This window comes from Nelusetta ayraudi, unplaced genomic scaffold (assembly GCF_046127955.1).
Source record: "Nelusetta ayraudi isolate G7.1 ecotype Tasmania unplaced genomic scaffold, CSIRO-AGI_Nayr_v1 ptg000034l, whole genome shotgun sequence".
In the NCBI taxonomy this organism is placed as follows: domain Eukaryota; kingdom Metazoa; phylum Chordata; class Actinopteri; order Tetraodontiformes; family Monacanthidae; genus Nelusetta; species Nelusetta ayraudi.
Window position 1 is genome coordinate 2,842,501 of NW_027466084.1, and position 19,652 is coordinate 2,862,152.

Here is a 19,652-nt window from a genome sequence, read left to right on the forward strand (position 1 = left end):
ACAACACAATCCCTTTACAATTGCTGCATTGATCCGGTTTCTCTTTAAGATGTAAAGTTTGTAAAACCAAATAGGTTTGAACACGTTTAGTGTGTGTGTGTATGTGTGTGTGTGTGTGCGTGTGCGTGTGTGTCTTTCTATTAAAACCAGAAAAACTAAATTAAGCAACTGCGCTACAACAAAAAAAAAGAAAAGCTATACGACTGAATGGAAGACTTGCAGACGGTTGGTTTACATCAGAGGTGGGCTATGCATCTCACGCCTAGGCCATCAGCGGCGTCCAAGGTTGTCCACCCTAAATGAATACACGTCATGATATCCTCAGTACGGCGCAAGAATCCATGCAGAATCACACCAACGCATTGCATCGCCTTCAACAAGCAACGCTTTCTTTCTGGAGCATTAGAAATCACGATTAAGAGCAAGAAGTTGAGGCCACTGGCGCTGTTAAAACTTACAAATAAAGGAAATTGCACGAGATTCCCCCGGCAAAGTTTGAATACGTCCACCAAAAGCACAGTGGAGCTTAAACTCTCGTCCAAACTGGTCCAGTGAACTGCGCGTTGTCGCCGACTCGCACGAGAGACCGACGAGACGATGACGAAACCAAACCATTAAACTGTTGAGTTATCAAGCAATTGAAAACGTTTCCATGAAAAACTGACGATGATTCGGCAACTAAAACTTTTATATTCCCCTTGGAACATCGTGAGTTCAGTCTTCGAGGTTCTCAGGGCTTCTTATTCCAGTCACAGGATACGCGTGCGTGTGTAGTTCGGCGTAAGCGGAGGAGGCCTTGCCGGCCCCGACTCTAGTTTGGTTGCTAGCTAACGCACGGTTAGCATCGCTTCCCGGACGACGCACGCTACGCACCACGGCTGAATGTCGCCCTTTCGCTTTGACTCTGCAGAATCGTTCCCGGACCGAAGGCTCTCAATCGAGGGCACGTCGCGGGTTGGTTCCCCCCCCCCACACCCCCTCCCTCTGAGTCGTTCAGGGGGTGGGGGTGGGGGGGGGCACGATAACAAACCTGCAACGTCGCGGGAGATGAAAAGGCACGGGGGAAAAAAAAAAAAAAAGGCGTTTTGGAAAAAAAGACGAGGGGACGGAAGTTGCTTTGCCGTTGGCCTACTTCTCTGTTCTCTCTTCTAATCCGCTTTCTTCATCCTCTCCCTTCGCTGCTCTCTCGTCCCCCACCCGCTCCCTCTCTTCCCATCTTCTACTCCATTCATCCGTGCAGCGCCGCCGCGTCGTTACACGAACACGCGCGCGCGTGCGAGCGTGTGCGAGCGTGTGTGTGTGTGTGTGTGTGTGTGTGTGTGTGTGTGAGAGAGCGAGAAAGAGAGAAGAAATGGGCATGTGCGGCGTTTCAGCAAATGACACAGCACCTCGGCGCAGGTCACACACAGTCGCTCAGCCGTGTCCGCGAGATGTACACACAATTTCATTTGCAGGGAATGCATCTGTCATAAAATACGGGCGCGGGGCGGGCGGGGTGGGCGGTCGACGCGCAATTTCAGATTTCCCTGAGCAAGAGTGCCGCACGCACACACACACACACACACACACACACACACACACACACCGGCTTCATCTCATTAACTGGCGGAGGAAAGAAAAAAAAAAACACAACAAACAAAATAGAGACGGACGATGCATCTTCAACTCACACAGAGTGACAAAAAAAATAACTGAGATATTAAATACTTCAATTGCAGACTTCTTCTGTGAATCAGCTCTTTGTGATGTCACAAAGGGGTATAGATCTCATTCTTTTGTCCCTTTCTAAACATTTGGAATTTACAGCCGAGGGCCACCGACTCACTTCTGCACTGAGCTCCATCATAAGCAGCTCCGTGAAGTCATCTAGTGTAATGCTACCAGTGCAGGAAAATCAGTCAGGGTGCGCTGAACACATTATGGGATGGCTTTGTTAGCTGTTACCTTGACGGTCTAATTGACTGTGATTTCAGAGAAGGGATATCAGGTGTGCAACATGAGGCCATCGCTACGCACGTTGAATGCTTTCAAATTGCGAGAGGAAACGCAAATATTTCTAAAACACAGCTTTGCGTCATAACCCCACTCGCGCTGAACCGCAAAAGATAGCGAGCTGCCGTCTTTCTAAGGAAGCCTGGTGTGGACAATCCAGCGCGTTTTTTGTATTCAGGGCGTATCCAGGTTTGGGTGCACAGGGCCGCCGTGGCTCACTGGCAAGCTCGGGAGAGGTAGGGATAGTGACGAAGGGCCGCAATCTAAAATCTGACCACTAGATGGCGGGATTTGACCGAGTGTACCTTTAAACGTGTTGCGCAGCGACACCGTACGGGAGCTCGTTTGAAGTCGCGACCGTACGGTGACGCTTGCATTGTGCAGATTTTCCGTTTTCTGAAACGCCAACGAATGAATACACGAGACACGCGACGGTCATTTGATCGTGGGACTGCTGCCCTCACCCCCTCTAGAGGCGAGCAGCAAGGATGACGGCCAATGAACGGATAAAAATAATTGCGCAATGTGTGTGTGTTGTTTTTTTTTTTATTTTTTTAGCAAACAGACACGCAGCTTCCTTCACTACCTGTAAGAGACACTATCGCTCCGTCTGAACCCCTCCCCCTCCCCCCTATCACCCCCCCAAACCCCCCCCCCCGTCTCTCCACAGGTCTGACAGCAGCACTTTTAATCCGCTCTCTGAACAAGAGCCGCCTCTCAACAAGGGCTCACTTTCCCCCTGCAACAACACGGCGCTCCGTGAAAAGCACACACACACACACACACACACACACAGGCACGCAGGCACGCACGTGCACGTGCACGTGCACGCACAGCCCATTTGCGGCGAGGAGACTGGTTGAAAAGCCACTTGTTCCTGAAGCGGCTGGCATGCTGCGTTGAATAGTGGGGGAGGGCGGGTGTGGGAGGATGGGGGGGGGGGGTAGTGGGGGGGTACATGATGGAAAAGCCCTTCACCTCGTTGTTACATCAAAATACAAGGGGGGGAAAATGGGGGGGAGGGGGGGGACACGCGGAAGCAAACTAGAGGAGCGACGGAAGGAAGCGAGAGGGAGAGGGAGGAGGGGGAGGAGGGGGGAGGGGGGGAGGACGCCCCGCCGGCACGCGCTGTTGCACTGCGTCAAAATTCCGGCCAAAAGAGAGCGCGCACGCACACACACACACACACACACACACACACACACACACACACACACTCGGGACGGATGTAAACTCTGCACTTATTAAACTGGGGCTATTTTTCTTCTTCTATTCTTGGGACACTCGTGCGTTTTCGCAGACGTCCAGGATCGACGACTGGGAAGCAGTTTTACGTTATTACATTTAAAGCAACACACAGCCACCATGGGAAAAAAAACACAAAGCTTCTATCCTGCCATTTTCCTTTGCGTTCACGCTCTGACGAAGGGCCAATCCAGCCGAGACGTTAGCGCGTGGTCCGACGTGGGCAGATAAATCGGCAAATTGGATTCAAATCAGATTCCTTCCCAAATCCACGGCCAACTGTCCAACACTGTTTTTCAGCAAGCGTCCAAATGCTTTCAGGCTCTGTTCAGACCGGGGCCACATCATTGGCCCATCTGACAGGTCTTGCAAAAACGGATTTCACGTGGTTTGTGACCGTTCAGACTACAAAAGAGCAATCCGGCGTCAATCTGGATTGGCCTGAAAAATCGGATTTTGGCCGGCAGTCTGAACAAGGCCTTGGAGATCCATCCTCAGGATGGTGTGTGCTGCCTCCTCGCTGATTGGACGCCGAAGCCGCCATGGACTATTTTCACTCATCTACAATGTTAGTGACCTGATCAGAAAGAACCACGAATCTTTCTCCCTCTCGGCCTTATACTCAAATTCTCAATTGTGTGTGGCCTTCACGTTCATTTTTACATACAAATTCATGAAAAGCTTGATTTCACAGAGCAGCTTTTCTCTTCACTCCCTCCTCAAGCTTCATTTTACGCCCGCGTTTCAACATTTTCCACGCTTTTTCACGCAGATTCCCCCGTGCGATATAACCTAAAAAAAAAAAAAAAGGAGAAAAAAAAAGAAAAAGAAGTCTTCCGCAGCTGAAACTCGGGTGAAGCTGGTGGAGGAGTGGAAGCTCTGGTTTTACTCCGACAGCTTCCAATCTATCTAATCTAATCCAGAATTTATTTTTAGCCTTATGTCTGCAACTGCAACCTTTTAGTTGCTCCCTCTGACAGAGTCACACTGCGAACTCTCATTGATTTCACTCAAACATCGGCCACTGTCTCATTTATTTGCAGGGCGTTTAATTCATCGACGACTCCGCAGTGTTAGGACGTCTCTGCCTTTTGTCTTTTTGTTGTCATGCCTCTGACTTTACGGCTCTCACTCACGTCAGAAACGTCTCGTTTTTATCTCCACCTCGGGATAGTGAGAAACATCATTCAGATTCATTTGCACGTCTGCTATGTGGAGAAATTGACAAATTAAACAAAAAAAAAAAAAAGCAAATTTGGAAATTTGGTGAAACATCGGAGGTGGAGAAGTCCGACTTTGCAAAGTTTACCTCGACCTCAACATAAATGGCACAAACAAAAGCGAGTTTGCGTGTGGTGTGAAGGGACAATAGGATATGAGGAAGAGCACACGCCATCTTCATGTCATTAACTGGCGGGATTATGCATCCTCATCCTCTACTGAATGGAAAAAGAACCGAACATATTAAAGACCTAAACTGCAGACTCACAGTTTGTTTTTTTTTCAATCCCATGCGTCGTCATCGTTTGATTCTTTTGCACGTCTGCCATACGTGGAGAAACTGACAAATGTAAAAGTCAAAACTGAAAATAAGAGAGTGGAAGTTTTAACACAAACAAACTGGGTTCCGACGACGACAACAAGCGGAGGGAGGAAATGGTGCCGTGGCGAGCGGAGGGAGAGACAGGAAGAGGACACGTAAGGGGAGGGGCCTATAGCTGCTGCTGCTGCTGCTGCTGCGGCGGCTGCTGCTGCACCTTTGGCTCAAACGCAGGAACTGGGCCTCTGTACAAACAGACAACAGCTGCCGGTGGAGCTGGAACACACACACACACACACACACACACATACACACACACACACACACACACACACAAGGCCTCAGCAAACCGCGCCGCATTTAGCGCCCCCTGGCCGGCCGTTAAAGATGTTCATCGCCCCTAACCCCCCCCCCCCCCCGCTATGCCTCTCCCATCTTCGCCATGAGTTATGGCTGCCCAAGTGTTGTTTTGGCAGGTGGGCCACTATTTTTCTTTTCTTTTTTTTTTTAGATGGGCTCGTCACCCACACATCCATCATTACATGTAAAAAGCTTAATGATTCATAACAAGATAACCCCCCCCCCCCCCTCTACCACACCCAGCCTGGAAAAAAAAAAAACAAAAACCAAAAAAACAAACACGGCACTTTGAAGCTGGTTTTTATTTCGCTCCTGTGCGTAAAGCTCGGGCCATTGTTGTTAGTTCTGTTATTCCAGCTTCTAATGGGTTCAAGTGCCGCGTCCAACACGTCCACAAAGTGAAATGGATCCAAACGAAGCAGCTGAGAACTAAATGGCAACGCGGCGCTTAAATGCAGCCAGCGCCGTTTGTTTTGTTTGTTTTTAGTTGTTTGTTTTTAAAGCATTAAAATCGTTTTGGTTTTTTTGTGTTTTTTTTTTTTTACTGCATCCGGGATGTGGCAGAAGAAGAGTGACACCCCCCCCCCCCCCCCCCCCGTCTCCCTCCCCTCCAGCAGAGCTGATGACAAATCACAACAACATCCCTCGTTGTTGTCTGGGATATAAAAATAGACAAGTTCTGATATGAAACCAGAGGCCGGCAATAAAAAAAAAAAAAAAAAAAAAGAAAGAGCCAGACAGCGACGCTGCTGCAGCGGGCGGACGCGGATAAAAACTCTCGGGTAGGCCGAGCTGTCAGACAGACTGTAGGACCCCCACCCCCCACTCGCACTATACCCACGTGTCCGAAAAACGCCGGCACGCGGGACACGTTTGGGTGTGGTCGGAGTCGGCGTGAGATGTTTCATCCCTGGCCGTCGTTTGGCGTCACAGCCTCGTGTGTACCACACACACACACACACACACACACACACACATCACTGGAAAGAGTTCATCGACTGCAAAGTTCTAATATGAAGAATGTCATATTCAGTTTTGTATAACGACATGTACACACATAGCGCACATAAAAAAAAAAACATTTTTTTCAATTCCAGAGGTGGCAAAAGTACTCACATTATGTACTTAGAAGGTCCAGTGTGTAAAATCTTGAAGAAGGCCCACCTGACAGTGCGTTTCATATGTAGTTCACTGTCAAGTCAAGTAGCTTACGCATTATGGTGGTGCCGAAAGGCGTTATCTCTCTATGTATATTCTTATATATGTGAAAACTGTTCTGAAGGTAGGAAAACCAAATGACTTTTATTTTACTGTGATTATACACTTTCATTAATGTGTTCACGGGCAGTATGTTCAGCTTTTACCAATATAAAAATCATAAATCAAGCCAAATCTTACACACTGGACCTTCCAATAAAAGTATGCTTGTTTTAAAAAAAAATAAATCACTCTGGCAAAAGTAAAAGTACTGATTTAACTCCTTCACTCATGTAAAAGAAATAAAGTACAGGTTCTGAAATGTACTTAAGTAAAAACTTTTTTTTTTCCCCTTCCAATTAATGAAACAATTAATTGCGAAGTTGTGACAGAGTGATCTGGAGTGAACTGACCAGTGGTGTTGATGAGCATCTGGATCATCATCATTTCATCATCGAAACATTTTTTTTTTTTCTTTTTCATCCAAATAGAATTTGTATCTTTTGAAAACATTTTTTTAAAAAAAGTAACAAGGATGTTTTTCCAATGTGACGGGTCGGAAGTACAGGTATTGGTGTACAAATGTAGGGAGCAAAGTTGCAAAGTTGTCAGAAAAAGAGATGCTCAAGAAAAGTACAGCTATCTTAAGACGCAAATCTGCTTAAGTGCAATGAGCAAAGTATTTCTACTTCATTGCTTCGCACCTCTGTTGAATTATTTGAAAATGCCAGTTGTTTCTTTTGCAACCTGTGACGTCATTATTTGAATTGCAGATCTCCAGTCAGCAAAGAATGTCTCTTCCATTATGACGCCCGTGACGATGTCAGCGATAATACATATGACAATAATGTTTTAGAAGAAGAGGAAGAAGAAGAAGAAGAAGAAGAAGAAGAAGAAGAAGAAGAAGAAGAAGAAGAAGAAGAAGAAGAAGGAGGAGGAGGAGGAGGAGGAGGAGGAGGAGGAGGAGCTGCGATGCACTTTAGGAAGCAGACATTTTGGGCCGTCGGCTGAAAAACATCAACCACTAAAACATCTGCACGCACGCACACACACACACACACACACACACACACACACACACACAAGGAGACACGCAGCATTGTGCACGTCATTAATAATTGACCGCATCAACTGCACGTCCATGATGAATCCATCCCTTTTCTTTTTTGCACACTTCTTCCGGTACGACTGTCGGGCCGTTTGGAAAGAGAGAGGAGGAGCAGATGGGGGGTTGGTGTGTGTGTGTGTGTGTGTAGTGTGGTTGGGGGGGGGGGGGGGGGGGAAGGATCATGTATGTGTTCAGATGAATAAGTGGATGAAAACAGACCTCAAAACATTGGCTGGTCTTTCTGGGAGCGCTCGCACACACACGGAATCCCCAAATGCCTTCAGATGTATTCAAAATGTCTTACATGGCTCGTCTATATATAGCTTCAAAGACCCAGATTCCCAATGCAGGCGAGGAGCGCGCACGCACACGCACACGCACACACACACACACACACACACACACACGCGCGCATACACACAGCGATGCTCTGGCACAACATGCCAACACATTAGCAGAATCTGGAATACTCAAACAGTGCAATCTGAAAACAAAGCATCCTCTCTTTCCTCCTTTCTTTTTCTGTCTGTCGCTCGCTCTCTCGCTCTCTCTCTCTCTCTCTCTCTCTTTCTGTCCCTCAGACACACACACACACACACGCACACGCGCACACAGAGGCTCTCACAGCGTGTCGCCCGAGATGAAAGAGGTGGATAAAGGAATGAGACTAATGGAGGAAAGTTGCTTAATGACAAATTGTCAGATTGCAGAAGCCATTTTCTCTGCTCGTCATTTAGCTCTTTCATCCCGGAGTGCCGTTAAATTATTCCTCCGCTTCGGGCTTTTGCTCAGTCACACTTCCATTTCCCGACCAAACTCCCCCTCCCCCGCCTCCCCCCGCCTCCTCCACCCAACCCCACCCCAAGCCCCCCCCCCACCCTGCTTACACGCCGCCGTGACAGCGGCGCCTGCGCCAGCCAGCGAACGAGCGAGGCCCAACGCCGGCGCGACGCAGAGGGGGGAAATAAATAAATAAGAATCTGGGTCATGAAAAAGTCACGACGGCAGACGCCTGAATCCATACGTCCCGGCTGAACGCGTCCGACGCGGGCCAATGACAGGACGGGGGCTAATAATGTGTTGTTTACCGCGCAGCCTTTGTTTAGTTTGCGCGTCTGCGAGAACGTTTTTCGGCAGTTGTCTTTTGGTTGTTTTTTTTTTTTTCGTCCAGCTGTAGTTTAATTATCGCAATCTCATTCATTTCCTTTTTTTCTGCGCTTATTTTGCAAAAAGGTTAATTAATGTAATTAATTAGGCCTTTTTTGGTGGGAATGTGAGGAAAAGAGAGGACGTTTGATGCTCGTGTCCATCTCGCTTTGACAATATCCTCAGTTTAATTATAAAATACCAAAATACCGGTAGAAATGCGGTTTTATGCCGGGCTTAGATTTGCAATTAACATCTGAGGAACTTGGCAGGAAACCATATAGGTTGCGTGTTTATTGCTGTTTTTTATTTTATTTATTTTGCACTTTTTTTTATCTGGAAAGATGTGATTCCGGTCCCGGCTTTTTTTCCACAATGGAACGCCGACAAACACGTTACTGCATCCAGTAAAATATTTTGCAGGGGAGGCGGGGGGAAGGGTTTACTAGCGCGGATGTGTGGCCAACAGGAAGTAATGACAGCCTTGATGCCTCAGCGTCCCTGCCGCAGAGCCCTCCGCCGGCGCTGACGCACTGTCGTCTCCTCCATCGCTGCCCCTTCCACTGCGAGCAGCCAAAGTTTTGGGCTTCGCTCGCGCATCACATTACGCTATTAATTAAAATGCTTGCTCTTTTTTTTTCACCCTTTTATATTTTCAATGGTCATCTAAAAAAAAAAAAAAAAAAATGAAAATAATCACAACTCCTAATGATAAAATACCGACAGGCTTCCATCCCGTCCCGTCCCGTCCCGTGAGACATTGGGCCAACTAAAATAAAGCCAAGCGGAGCCACCAGAGACCAGTGAGCAGCCTCGCTGCTCCTCGGACAACTGTGAGTTACCTCCTGTCGTCTGGCCAGGGAATGTCCAGCCTTGGGTGCCAGGTCACACTGTCCGACGACGGGTCGGCCGAGTGGAGGCGAGAGGAGGAGGAGGAGGAGGAGGAGGAGGAGAGAGGAGAGGAATCTGACTCCATACAAGGGCGTGATTGGCTAAGAGGCCTAACGTGAGACGCTCTGTCTTAAATGGAATTGCAAAAAAGGAAAAACCCACATGTAGGATTTTAGCTGGATAAAGTAATGGGAAAAAAAATACAGTATATTACTCTATACTTGTAACTCAATACTTGTTTTTTGGATACAAAAGAACATAACATGGCAGCCATGTCGTGCCACCTACTGCAGGCCAGAACATGGATCCGATCGGGGGCTTTCCCCAAACACCACAACTGTTTATAAGGAAGATGTGAGACATGAGAAGAAGGACATCAGTAGACAGGGAGTCATTCTTACAACTGTTCACAATGCGCTATTTCTTTAACATTGGGCACAACTTCATCTTTTAAAAATCCAGATGCTTGGTGGGGAAAAAAGGACCGACTTCATTTCTCGTCATCTCCTGACGGGTGATTTCTGTGTTTAGCATTAAAGCCTTTTGTTTTTGTGTCTGTGTGTGTGTGTGTGTTGTGGCCCACAGTGGACAACTACTGTGATGCCACAATCCTGCACAACCTGCGCAAAAATCTACACACAACGAAAGCGTCTAGATATAATAGACGCGCAAACAGAACGGAGAGCCGACTGCGAAAAGTTTCCCTCACTCGTCGCAACCCAACCTCACCAGCAGAATCCACAGCCTTTTTGTTGAGCTGAAACAATAGGCGGTGCCGGTGATTATTATTGTACTGCGGAGGATCAGAGTACAGGAAGGGAGCTCTTGACACATGGAGGTGTTTAATTGGAGTTTCCCGTTTAACGTGGCGTTTCATGTTGATTTTGTTCTCGAATTAAAACAAACAAAAACCCCAAAACATTGCCACGGTGTCAGCCCAAAGGTACCGAGCGCCGATCCCACCTGCCGCTGTCACCTTGTTGCCAGTTTGGCAGCACCAACCAAAGCTTTGGAGGCACAATTAAAACGAGCGGTTTTGAAATTTCGCCGTCTCCCTGACTTCTCCGTCCCCACTGCTTCAGTTTGGGTTTTGTCTTTCACGACGACGTTGCTGACTTCTCCGCCCCTTCAAGTCCAAGTTAAGTTCCCAGAATCAAATATGGCGACCCATTCATTTCAATGGTTGCTGAACCAGCAAGTTTTGGCCGCTTTCCTCATTACGTGGAGCATTTAGCGCAGTAGTGTCACTTCCTGTCATGCCTCTCTGGCACGCCTGACACATCGGGATGCATCAGCCAATCAGAACGAGCCGACACACAGCAGCACGTACGGCGCCGTGATGTCACGCTGAATAAACTGTTTTCTGGCGACTTTATGGCCTTTATGATGTTTTTAGGAATATTTAAAGTGCATGACTTAAAAATCTACAGTAGAAAGATTTGTTATGAACCGCGACTCAGGTTGGAGGCGTCCAGTCAGCTGTTTTCCAGGCCTTTATTTTTGTATGGTGGTGCCTTGGGGAAAAATGCTTCATGGCCCGTGCGGGATTTTTTTTGGTTGCAGTACCTCAAGTGGCCACTGGATAATAAAAATCACGGCGCTGTCATTTGAATTTCCCGTTTTTTTTCACCTGCCGCGTTTTTTTTTTTTTTTTCTCCAACATTTTGTGAAGCTAATCCAAATGTGACTGGCAGCAGCGAAACCAAAGAGCTGGGCGTCGGAGCGTGGAATGGCTGCAGCGTTGATGAGTGACGCAGCTTTAGTCCAAAAAAAATGCCTCACACGGCAACCAAGAGGCACCATCGCAGCAAGAGCAGCTCATGAAGGAAATCCATGAAATAATCACAGCCTGGGACTCAACGCTGAAAAGTCTTTTTGTTACTTTTTTTTTTATTTATTTATTTTTATAAACAAATCAATTTAACAGCTAGTTTACAAAATAAAACAACCCGCTGCAGTTTGAAGATACTGAGGAATCTGCACCGGCTGAGCTCTAGAAAAAAAAAAAAAACCCGACAACGACCGGATGCAAAACGTGGGTTTGGACCGAGTACAGTTCCCAGTCAGCCACGACGACTAAAACCCGGCGAAAAGCAAAGAAACACGCAAAACAAAAAAGTCTAATCCACTCTCAGCAACTCACTGCATTAAATTGAAATGCCTTGCATGAGTGCACCCGCAGCAAAGGGCTGGAAAATCCCAGTGAAAAGGCTACAAGTCTGCAGTATGTGGGAACGCACGACAATAGACACCACCACCAACAACAACAACAACAACAACAACACCAACAACCCAGAGCGGTTTTGTGCTTGTCCCAAAAGAGGCTCCGTTGGGGGCGGCGTGCGCACGTCTGAGGAGCGGGATAACGAAGCGGCGGCGAAAGTAAATTAGGGAAAGCATTAAAAACGCGACGGAGGCCGAGCTGACCGCGGCGACGGCTTCTCCGACGTGTCGGCCGTAAAGCGATCGCGATTAGGAAAAACGCCGCGTGCATTAGCGCGCGTCACCCGACGAGCGGCGAGGAGCAGAGGGGAAGCGCAGCCCCCTTCCTGCTCCTCGGCGACGCCGCCGCCTTCACGGCCGGCCTGTCACTTCCCGCTGCACAAACTCTCATTCATGCTCGAAACACACCCAGGCTCGATTACTGCAACGGCAAATTCCATAAATCTTCTTCCCCACGCTGCCTACAAGGCCCTGTGCCGCACAACACACACACACACGCACACACACACACACACACACACACACACACACACACACACACACACACACACGAGTCCAGGGATGCCTGCTGGCCCCCTCCAGATCTATTGCTGAACCCTTTGAATCTCCTGCTGCTGCTGCTGCTGCTGCTGCTGCTGCTGCTGCTGCCACTCCAATTCAAGTTCAAAAGGCCTCACTGAGTCAACTGGCTAATAGTTACGTGATTAATTTTCATCAACTCAACTTTTCACACTCTTGACGAGACAGTTTTTTTTTTTTTTGGTTGTTGTTGTTTTAAGCCCGGCTATGCGTCGCTAGTTAGCTTGCCGTGTAGCATTTCCTTAATCCTCTGCGAAAGCCCCGAACTCCGTTTTCGACGTCCGTTTTCAAAAGGCGCCAAAGCAGCCGTCTTGCGATGTTGTTTTTTTTTTTTAGTTGTTGTTTTTTTCCCCGTCGCACTCGCCATTTCACAGCACATAAAAGCGACGCGTTCATATTTCATTCACTGTGCTGCCGCGCCGGCTGTGCTCTCCGGGCCCCGGGTCTGCAGATGCAAACAGGCATTGTTTTGTGTGCAGGTGTTTTTTAGTTGTTTTTTTTTTTTTTTTCCTACCTCTCTCTCTCTCTCTCTCTCTCTCTCTCTCTCTCTCCACCTCCCCCTCCTCCTTTCCCTGCCGTAGCAGAGCAACACGCAGCCCCCTCGTATACGGAATCAACGCTGATGGATGTGTAACAGTGTAGCGCCATCTACTGGGACTCGTAACAGCCCGTGATTGATCTGTGAGATGTATAATGATCTCGGAAGGGGAGGCCGGTGTTGTGCAGCAGCAGCAGCCTGCAGGGTGCAAACGGTGCAGACACCTTTTTTTTTTTTTTTTTTTTTTTGTTCCTAGAAAACCAAACAGGAAGAGGAAGCGAAGAAGTGGACAAAATAAAGGGAGGAGATTTAATGTAAATATCTCACCAGAGACGCCCAGTGAGCTCAGTGCAAGCCTCTCTGTCTCTCTCTCTCTCTCTCTCTCTCTCTCTCTCTCTCTCTTTTTCTTTAACAATATGCTCAACACAGCAAGCGTTATGGTCCAATTAAACCGCAAAACCTACACGCACAAATACACACAAACGGCCGAGCAATTAGAAGCGGTGACAGTGAATTGCAAATTTTGAAAGGACGACAATTAAAAGCGAGGAGATTTCCCCAAGCGAGGCCGCGGTGCTCCAGGTGTGAGACTCTTGGCACGAGGTGATACGTCAACCTGACGACGTTTTCACCCGCTGTCAAACGCCGAGCAGCGACACACACACACACACACACTCTCTCTCACACACACACACACACACAACTCCAAATCCTGAACTTGGAGCTTTAGAGAGAAAAAAAAAGCAACAATCGAGGGCCTGTTAAAATTGTGTTGTTTTGTGTCTTTTTTTTTTCTCCTGTAGCAATGTCTCACATCTGTGTCTGTTGAATAAAAAATAAACTGCAAATGACACATGAGGTGAAAAACAAACACAACGCACACACAAACACACACGCGTACCTAGGTAGGTACATACGCATAAAACAAACTAAGCCAAAAATAATAACAATAATAATAATAAAATTGAGGTGGTGGAGGTGGAGGTGGAGGGTTGCACCCACAACCAAACAGACAATTGAACTGGACTGTGATCCCGCCTACCCCAACACACACACACACACACACACACACACACACACACACACACACACACACACACACACACACACCACGGCTTCCCCAGGCTCAGAGGCGTCTTCAACGTCACTGAACCACCCCCACCTCCACCCCCAGTGGAAGTGGACTTCCACCTGCTCTGCTTCCATCCTGGATGGAGCAGCAGCCGCAGCAGCAGCCGCAGCAGCAGCAGCAGCAGCAGTTGACAAGCGGGACAAGGATCAGTGGCGCTGCTCCTCACAAAGGAAGAAAGAAAGGAAGAGGAAGAGAAACTGACCCCCAAAAGTGACACCGTGCATTCACAAGAGCCGCGCGATACCCCACACCCCCTCCATTCACTTATTTATTATTTCTTGTCTCCCCCTCCCTCCCCCTCTCCAACATCCCTTTTGGCCCCCGCTAGAGCACGGAGGGGGAGCATGCGGTTATCCCGTTCCACTCCACTTCCCGCGTCCAGCTGCAGCAGCAGCAGCAGCAGCGGGGGAGAGAGAGAGAGAGAGAGAGAGAGAGAGAGAGAGAGAGAGAGAGAGAGAGAGAGAGAGAGAGACGCACAACGGCACAAGTGCACATCCACATCCGACAATCCCGACTGTCGCTCGCGCCGCCGGACGCACTCGCACACGCGCCACTCACCTGCTGTAAATACATGAAGGTGAGGGCGGCGCAGGACAGCTGAGGACAGGCGTCCACGCTGGGCAGCGCCACGCACGTTCCTCCGGGATGCTGCATGTTTCCTTCCTTCCTTCCTTCCTTCCTTCCTACTTCCTTCCTCCTCCTCCTCCTCCACTCGGCCGACGAGCACGCTCGCTCGCTCACGCACGCGCAATCAAAAAAAAAAAAAAAAAAAAAAAGGAGAAAAGAAGCCCCACCACCTCGAAGACCCTCGACTGTGTGTGATTTTCTTTAGAAAAGAAAAGAAAAGCAGAAAAAAAAAACTGCTCTGACTGCTGCTGAGGTGGTGGTGGAGGGGGACGGGGGGGGGGGTGGTCGCGGGGTGGTGGAGAGAGAGAAAGAAGGGGATAAAGAGGGGAAAAAACGAGGGGTTTCAGAGGAGGAGAGAGAGAGAGAGAGAGTGAGAGAGAGGGAGTCAGAGACGGAGCTCGAGAGGAAGGCAGCGGCAGCAGCAGCGGCAGCAGCAGCCGGTCCCGGCACGATGGAGCACCCGAGTGTTTTCTGCTCGCAAGAAGGCGGGATGAGCGCGAGAGGAGCGCGCGGGGAGGGAGAGAGAGTGAGAGTGAGGGAGAGAGAGAGAGAGGGAGAGAGAGGGAGAGAGAGGGAGCCCTGCTGCAGTGTGTGTGTGTGTGTGTGTGTGTGTGTGTGTGTGTGTGTGACTCAGAGAGTGAGTCTGAGTCAGTGCGCGCGCGCGCACACACGCGCGCGGAGGCAAGCCAGCCGGAGTCGGTGCGGCTGCGATCGCTGGAGCGTGAGGGAGGCAGAAAATTGCGCGCGCGTGCTCCTCCCAATGTATGTACGTATGTATGTATGTGCATGACGGCTTGGTAGTGAGTGAATGTGCGCCTGCGTGTGTGTTTTCTTGTGTGTGTGTGTGCGTGTGTGTGCGCGCGCGCACGCGCGCGCGTTTGTGCGTCTGTGCGCGCGCGCGCGCGGTTTCTTGCAAAAAAATGCTGATCTCTCCCTCCCTCATTCTTTTGATGAATTGAAGTTCTCTGACATGTGTTACTGGAGGCGATCGAGGATGCTGACTGCAGCCACAATGTCCCCCCCCCACCCCCCCCCCACCACCTCCTCCATCACTCCTCCCTCCACTATTGCTATTGCTCTCTTTCCCTTCCCACCTTTCTCTGCCTCCCTCTGTCCCTCTCTCGGCGGGCGTCATCAACTTTTTTTCCTTTTCTTTTTTAAGGGGGGGGTTACGCCAAAAAAAAAAAAAAAAAAATCTTCAAAACTAGAAAACACGGATGGGGCTCCACCTCCTGCGAGACGCATGAGTCAAAAGGGGGGTCGCTGTAAATAAGAGGCGCGCTCTCATTTGCGCCCACTGACGGCGCTGATTCAGGGGTGGGTTAACTTCTGGACTGGTGGGCACAAGTCAACCCTCAGTGGGTTCTGAAATTTGCCCGAGGGGGCCCGGAGCAGGAGGGGATCGGCGTGGATGTGAGAATCGGTGTCTTTGAAGCCCCGTGGTATTTAGCTCTTTATTAAAAAAATGACTCTTAAAACACTGAAAATAAAATTGATGAAATAGAGCTACTTTTCATTTACTCAATAATAATATCATTTCTCCAACTTCAAGTTCGGCGGGCCGGATTAAAAAGCTAAGCAGGCTTGCACATGGCCCCCCGGGGCCGCAGTTTGCCCACGCCCGGGCTAATTTAATAGCGGACGCGTCGCTTCTGTCGACGGGACGACTCAACTGTTCACAGTGAGGGTTGAAAGGTGGGGAAGAGGGGAGAAAGAAAGAAAGAAAGAGAGAGAGAGATGGATGTTTCTGCTTGTCTGGGCACTGGGCTCAATTTTATGAATACAAAAATAAACTGACATAATTGCTCGCGATAAAACGGGCGGGCAGTTCACAGCACACAGACCTGATGAGGGCCAGTTTTCACTCACCAGCCGCCCAGTGTGTCTGAATGGACGCGTTTCATCCTGGAAGTGAATCTGCGCTGTCCAGTTACCGTAAAACTGCGACTGAGTACAGTAACAAGGATTGAATATTTTATCCCCGTTGCTTCAAATTGAACTGTGTGTCTGTGTGTAGGTTTGAAGTTTTATATATATATATTTATATGTACATACACAAACATATTAACATAAACACATGTATATACAGATATGTATATGTGAGTATATACACACATATGTGTGTATTTATGTATATGTGTTGATAGACAGATAGACAGATACAGTAGATAGATAGACGGATTGATAGATAGATAGATAGACGGATAGATAGACAGACAGATAGATAGATAGATAGATAGATAGATAGATAGATAGACAGATAGATAGACAGATAGATAGATAGATAGACAGATAGACAGACAGATAGATAGATAGATAGATAGATGGATAAATACATAGATAGATAGATAGATACAGTAGATAGATAGATAGATAGATAGATAGATAGATAGATAGATAGATAGATAGATAGATAGACATCCCCCAACATTTTTTGTTTTAGTCATCACAAGACGCATATAGAAACCAACCAACGCAGAGCTCTATAGGTGTTGGTGCACCCAGGCAGGCAGGCAGGAGTTTCCTCCTCCACAATGCAGCGGTGCCCAGAGTTGCGATGGAAGAACTCTTCTCTCCCAACAACTATGATTTTCTCTGAGCCCACAGTGACGTTTTTCTTTTCTTTATTTATTTTCACCGACATTTGCCAAAACGCATCAGCTTAAACACGCTACGACTCTAAAGAGTCGCGTCTGTTTGTCTGCTTTGAAACGCTGGTGCTCGCGGCACGTTTTAACACCGCCACCGCCTTTCGGGGGCCGATGAAGGTTAAAAGCTGCTGGACTGCGGGCGGCCGCGGCCAGATGTCGCGCGGCGCCGTCCGGCCACTGAGTGGGCGTCTTCCTGCGAGCTAACAATGACACAACGGCAGTGAACCGCTGCTGCTGCTGCTGCTGCTGCTGCTGCTGCTGCTGCTGCTGCCGCCGCTGCAGCCCGCGAACGCAATTAGGAGAAGCTTCCACCGGCTCGACCATTAGACAACTGTTCACACGATCATTGCAGGGAGGCATCTTTAAACTCTCCTGGCAGTACAAAAGTCTCATTGACCGACAAGGACACGGCACAATGATACAACTTTGTGGGTTTAAAAAGAAAAAAGAAAATCAATCGAGCGTCGCTTCAAACCCCAAAATCTGAAATTTTCTGCCTTCTTTTTTCGATATCTCCAAGTTTCCAGCCGTAGTCAGCTGCTGCGCGGCTCAAAGTGATACGATGAGATTGGTGGGACGGTTTATCTCGGGACTGACCTCTGTTTGTGTTTTAGAGCGATAAGAGTGGTGCGTTACACTCAAAATATTATTTTTTTTCTTCTTTGACACCGAAATAGCTTTTGCCCAGCCAAACCACAGCGGGGTTAGAGGACCTTTCAGGAACAGACACAAAGGTAAATTCCAAATCTGACAAACCGTAAAGTGTCACAAACACAAATATCAACCACCTAACAATTGAGATTTGATTTGTAAATTATATATTTTTTAAAAAAAAAAAAGCTTCTGAATATTGATTTGAATGTCTTACCAAAAAACATCAACATAGTCTACAGCAAAACCAGCTGGCATGCTAATAATGCACACAGTATATTTGAGGGTTAGAGGCCAATTAAAACAAAGGCAAAAAATATTTTGTTGATTTTTGACATCAACTCAAAATAATTACTTGGACAACCAATTCTGATGTTTCTATAATGTGCTACAATTCATCGCCTCGTTGCACAACCACTGTTCTGATTCCAAGCTTGTTCTATCATGTTGTAAACAAAGCCGGGCCGGCTGTGCGTGTATGTTAGTGCATGTGAATCTCCTCCTCGTTCTCCCCCCACCAATTGGAAAATCTACCTACAACCACTATTGGAAATATATGTATGTATATATATATTTATATATATATATATATATATATATATATATATATATACATATGTATGTATGTATAGAAGCCGCACCTACGATGGGCAATTGTGCTATAACTTCAGAAGAAAAACATGCAAATAGGGTGAACGCACTCCAAATGAATGCTAACCTTGCCTAATAACTTTGCTGGGTATGAGCCTAAATCTAGAGGGTTGCTTACTGTCAGCTAGTTTCTGTAAATTAAGATCCCAAAGGACAACTTTTTAGTTCACATGCTGTGCTCAACTGCGCCCTATAGTGGTGATTCTTTTTTTTCCCCACAATGTCAATTCAAATACATTCAGACAATGACTCCGAAAACCCGAACCCAATAAAGGGCACTAGTAGGCACCAAGAGCCCATCCCTCACGTGAAAACGGCAGCAACAAAATAAATGGCTGGAAAGTTCCAAATCTTGTTGCCTGCATAGCATTTTCTGTCCCACGTGTTCAAAGGCTGTGGCGACGCCATTGATTCCTCGCCATTCCCACATTTCCAAACTAAAATGATCTTGTTGTATATGACTTGCAATATTTGTCCAACGCCTTTGTTCGACGTGTCTCAGTAACATTGCTTGGTGGTCGGGCACAGTGCCTCTGGATTGGCAGACCCGGGTGGTGGTTCCTCTTTTCAAGATGAGGGACCGGAGGGTGTGCCCTAATTATGGGGGATAACGCTCCTCAGCCTCACCGGTAAAGTCTACTCCAGGGTGCTGGAGAGGAGGATATGGTTGATAGTCGAACCTCGGATTCAGGAGCAACAATGTGGGTTCTGTCCGGGTAACGGAACACTGGACCAGCTCCACACTCTCCGTCGGGTGCTCAAGGGTTCATGGGAGTTTGCCCAACCAGTCCACAAGTGCTTTATGGATCTGTATGGATCTCTCTAGGAGTATGGAGTCTGGGGCCTTCTGTTAAGGGTTGTCCAGTCCCTGTATTTCAGAGTAGGAATGTGGTTAGCATTGCCAGCAGTAAGTCAGACTTGTTCCAAGTAAATGTTGGACTCCAGCAGGGCTGCCCTTTGTCACCAGTTCTGTTCATTATTTTCATGGACGGAATATTTAGGCACAGCTACAGGCCGGAGGGGGTCTGGTTTGGGAACCATATGACTAAGTCTCTGCTTTTTTGCAGATGATGTGGTCATGTTGGCTTCATCGAGCAAGGACCTCCAGTGTGCACTGGGGC

At 48.0% G+C, this 19,652-nt stretch overlaps 1 protein-coding gene across 12 annotated transcripts in view; it reads right to left on the reverse strand.

Moving 5' to 3' along the window:
- The window catches only part of rbfox1 (RNA binding fox-1 homolog 1), a 183,334-nt gene that overhangs the window by 125,525 nt on the left and 38,157 nt on the right, over positions 1 to 19,652 (reverse strand). For 5 of the 12 annotated variants that reach the window (XM_076032453.1, XM_076032461.1, XM_076032452.1 and 2 more), the window contains exon 1: positions 14,510 to 14,726. The exons of 2 other annotated variants lie outside the window; for them this stretch is intronic. In XM_076032453.1, the coding sequence (XP_075888568.1) occupies positions 14,510 to 14,605 (96 nt within the window). In that variant the 5' untranslated portion in view covers positions 14,606 to 14,726. Of the gene's footprint in view, positions 1 to 14,509; positions 14,727 to 19,652 lie in introns of those variants that run through there. 5 more of the 12 variants (XR_012927411.1, XM_076032460.1, XR_012927412.1 and 2 more) reach the window with 4 other exon arrangements.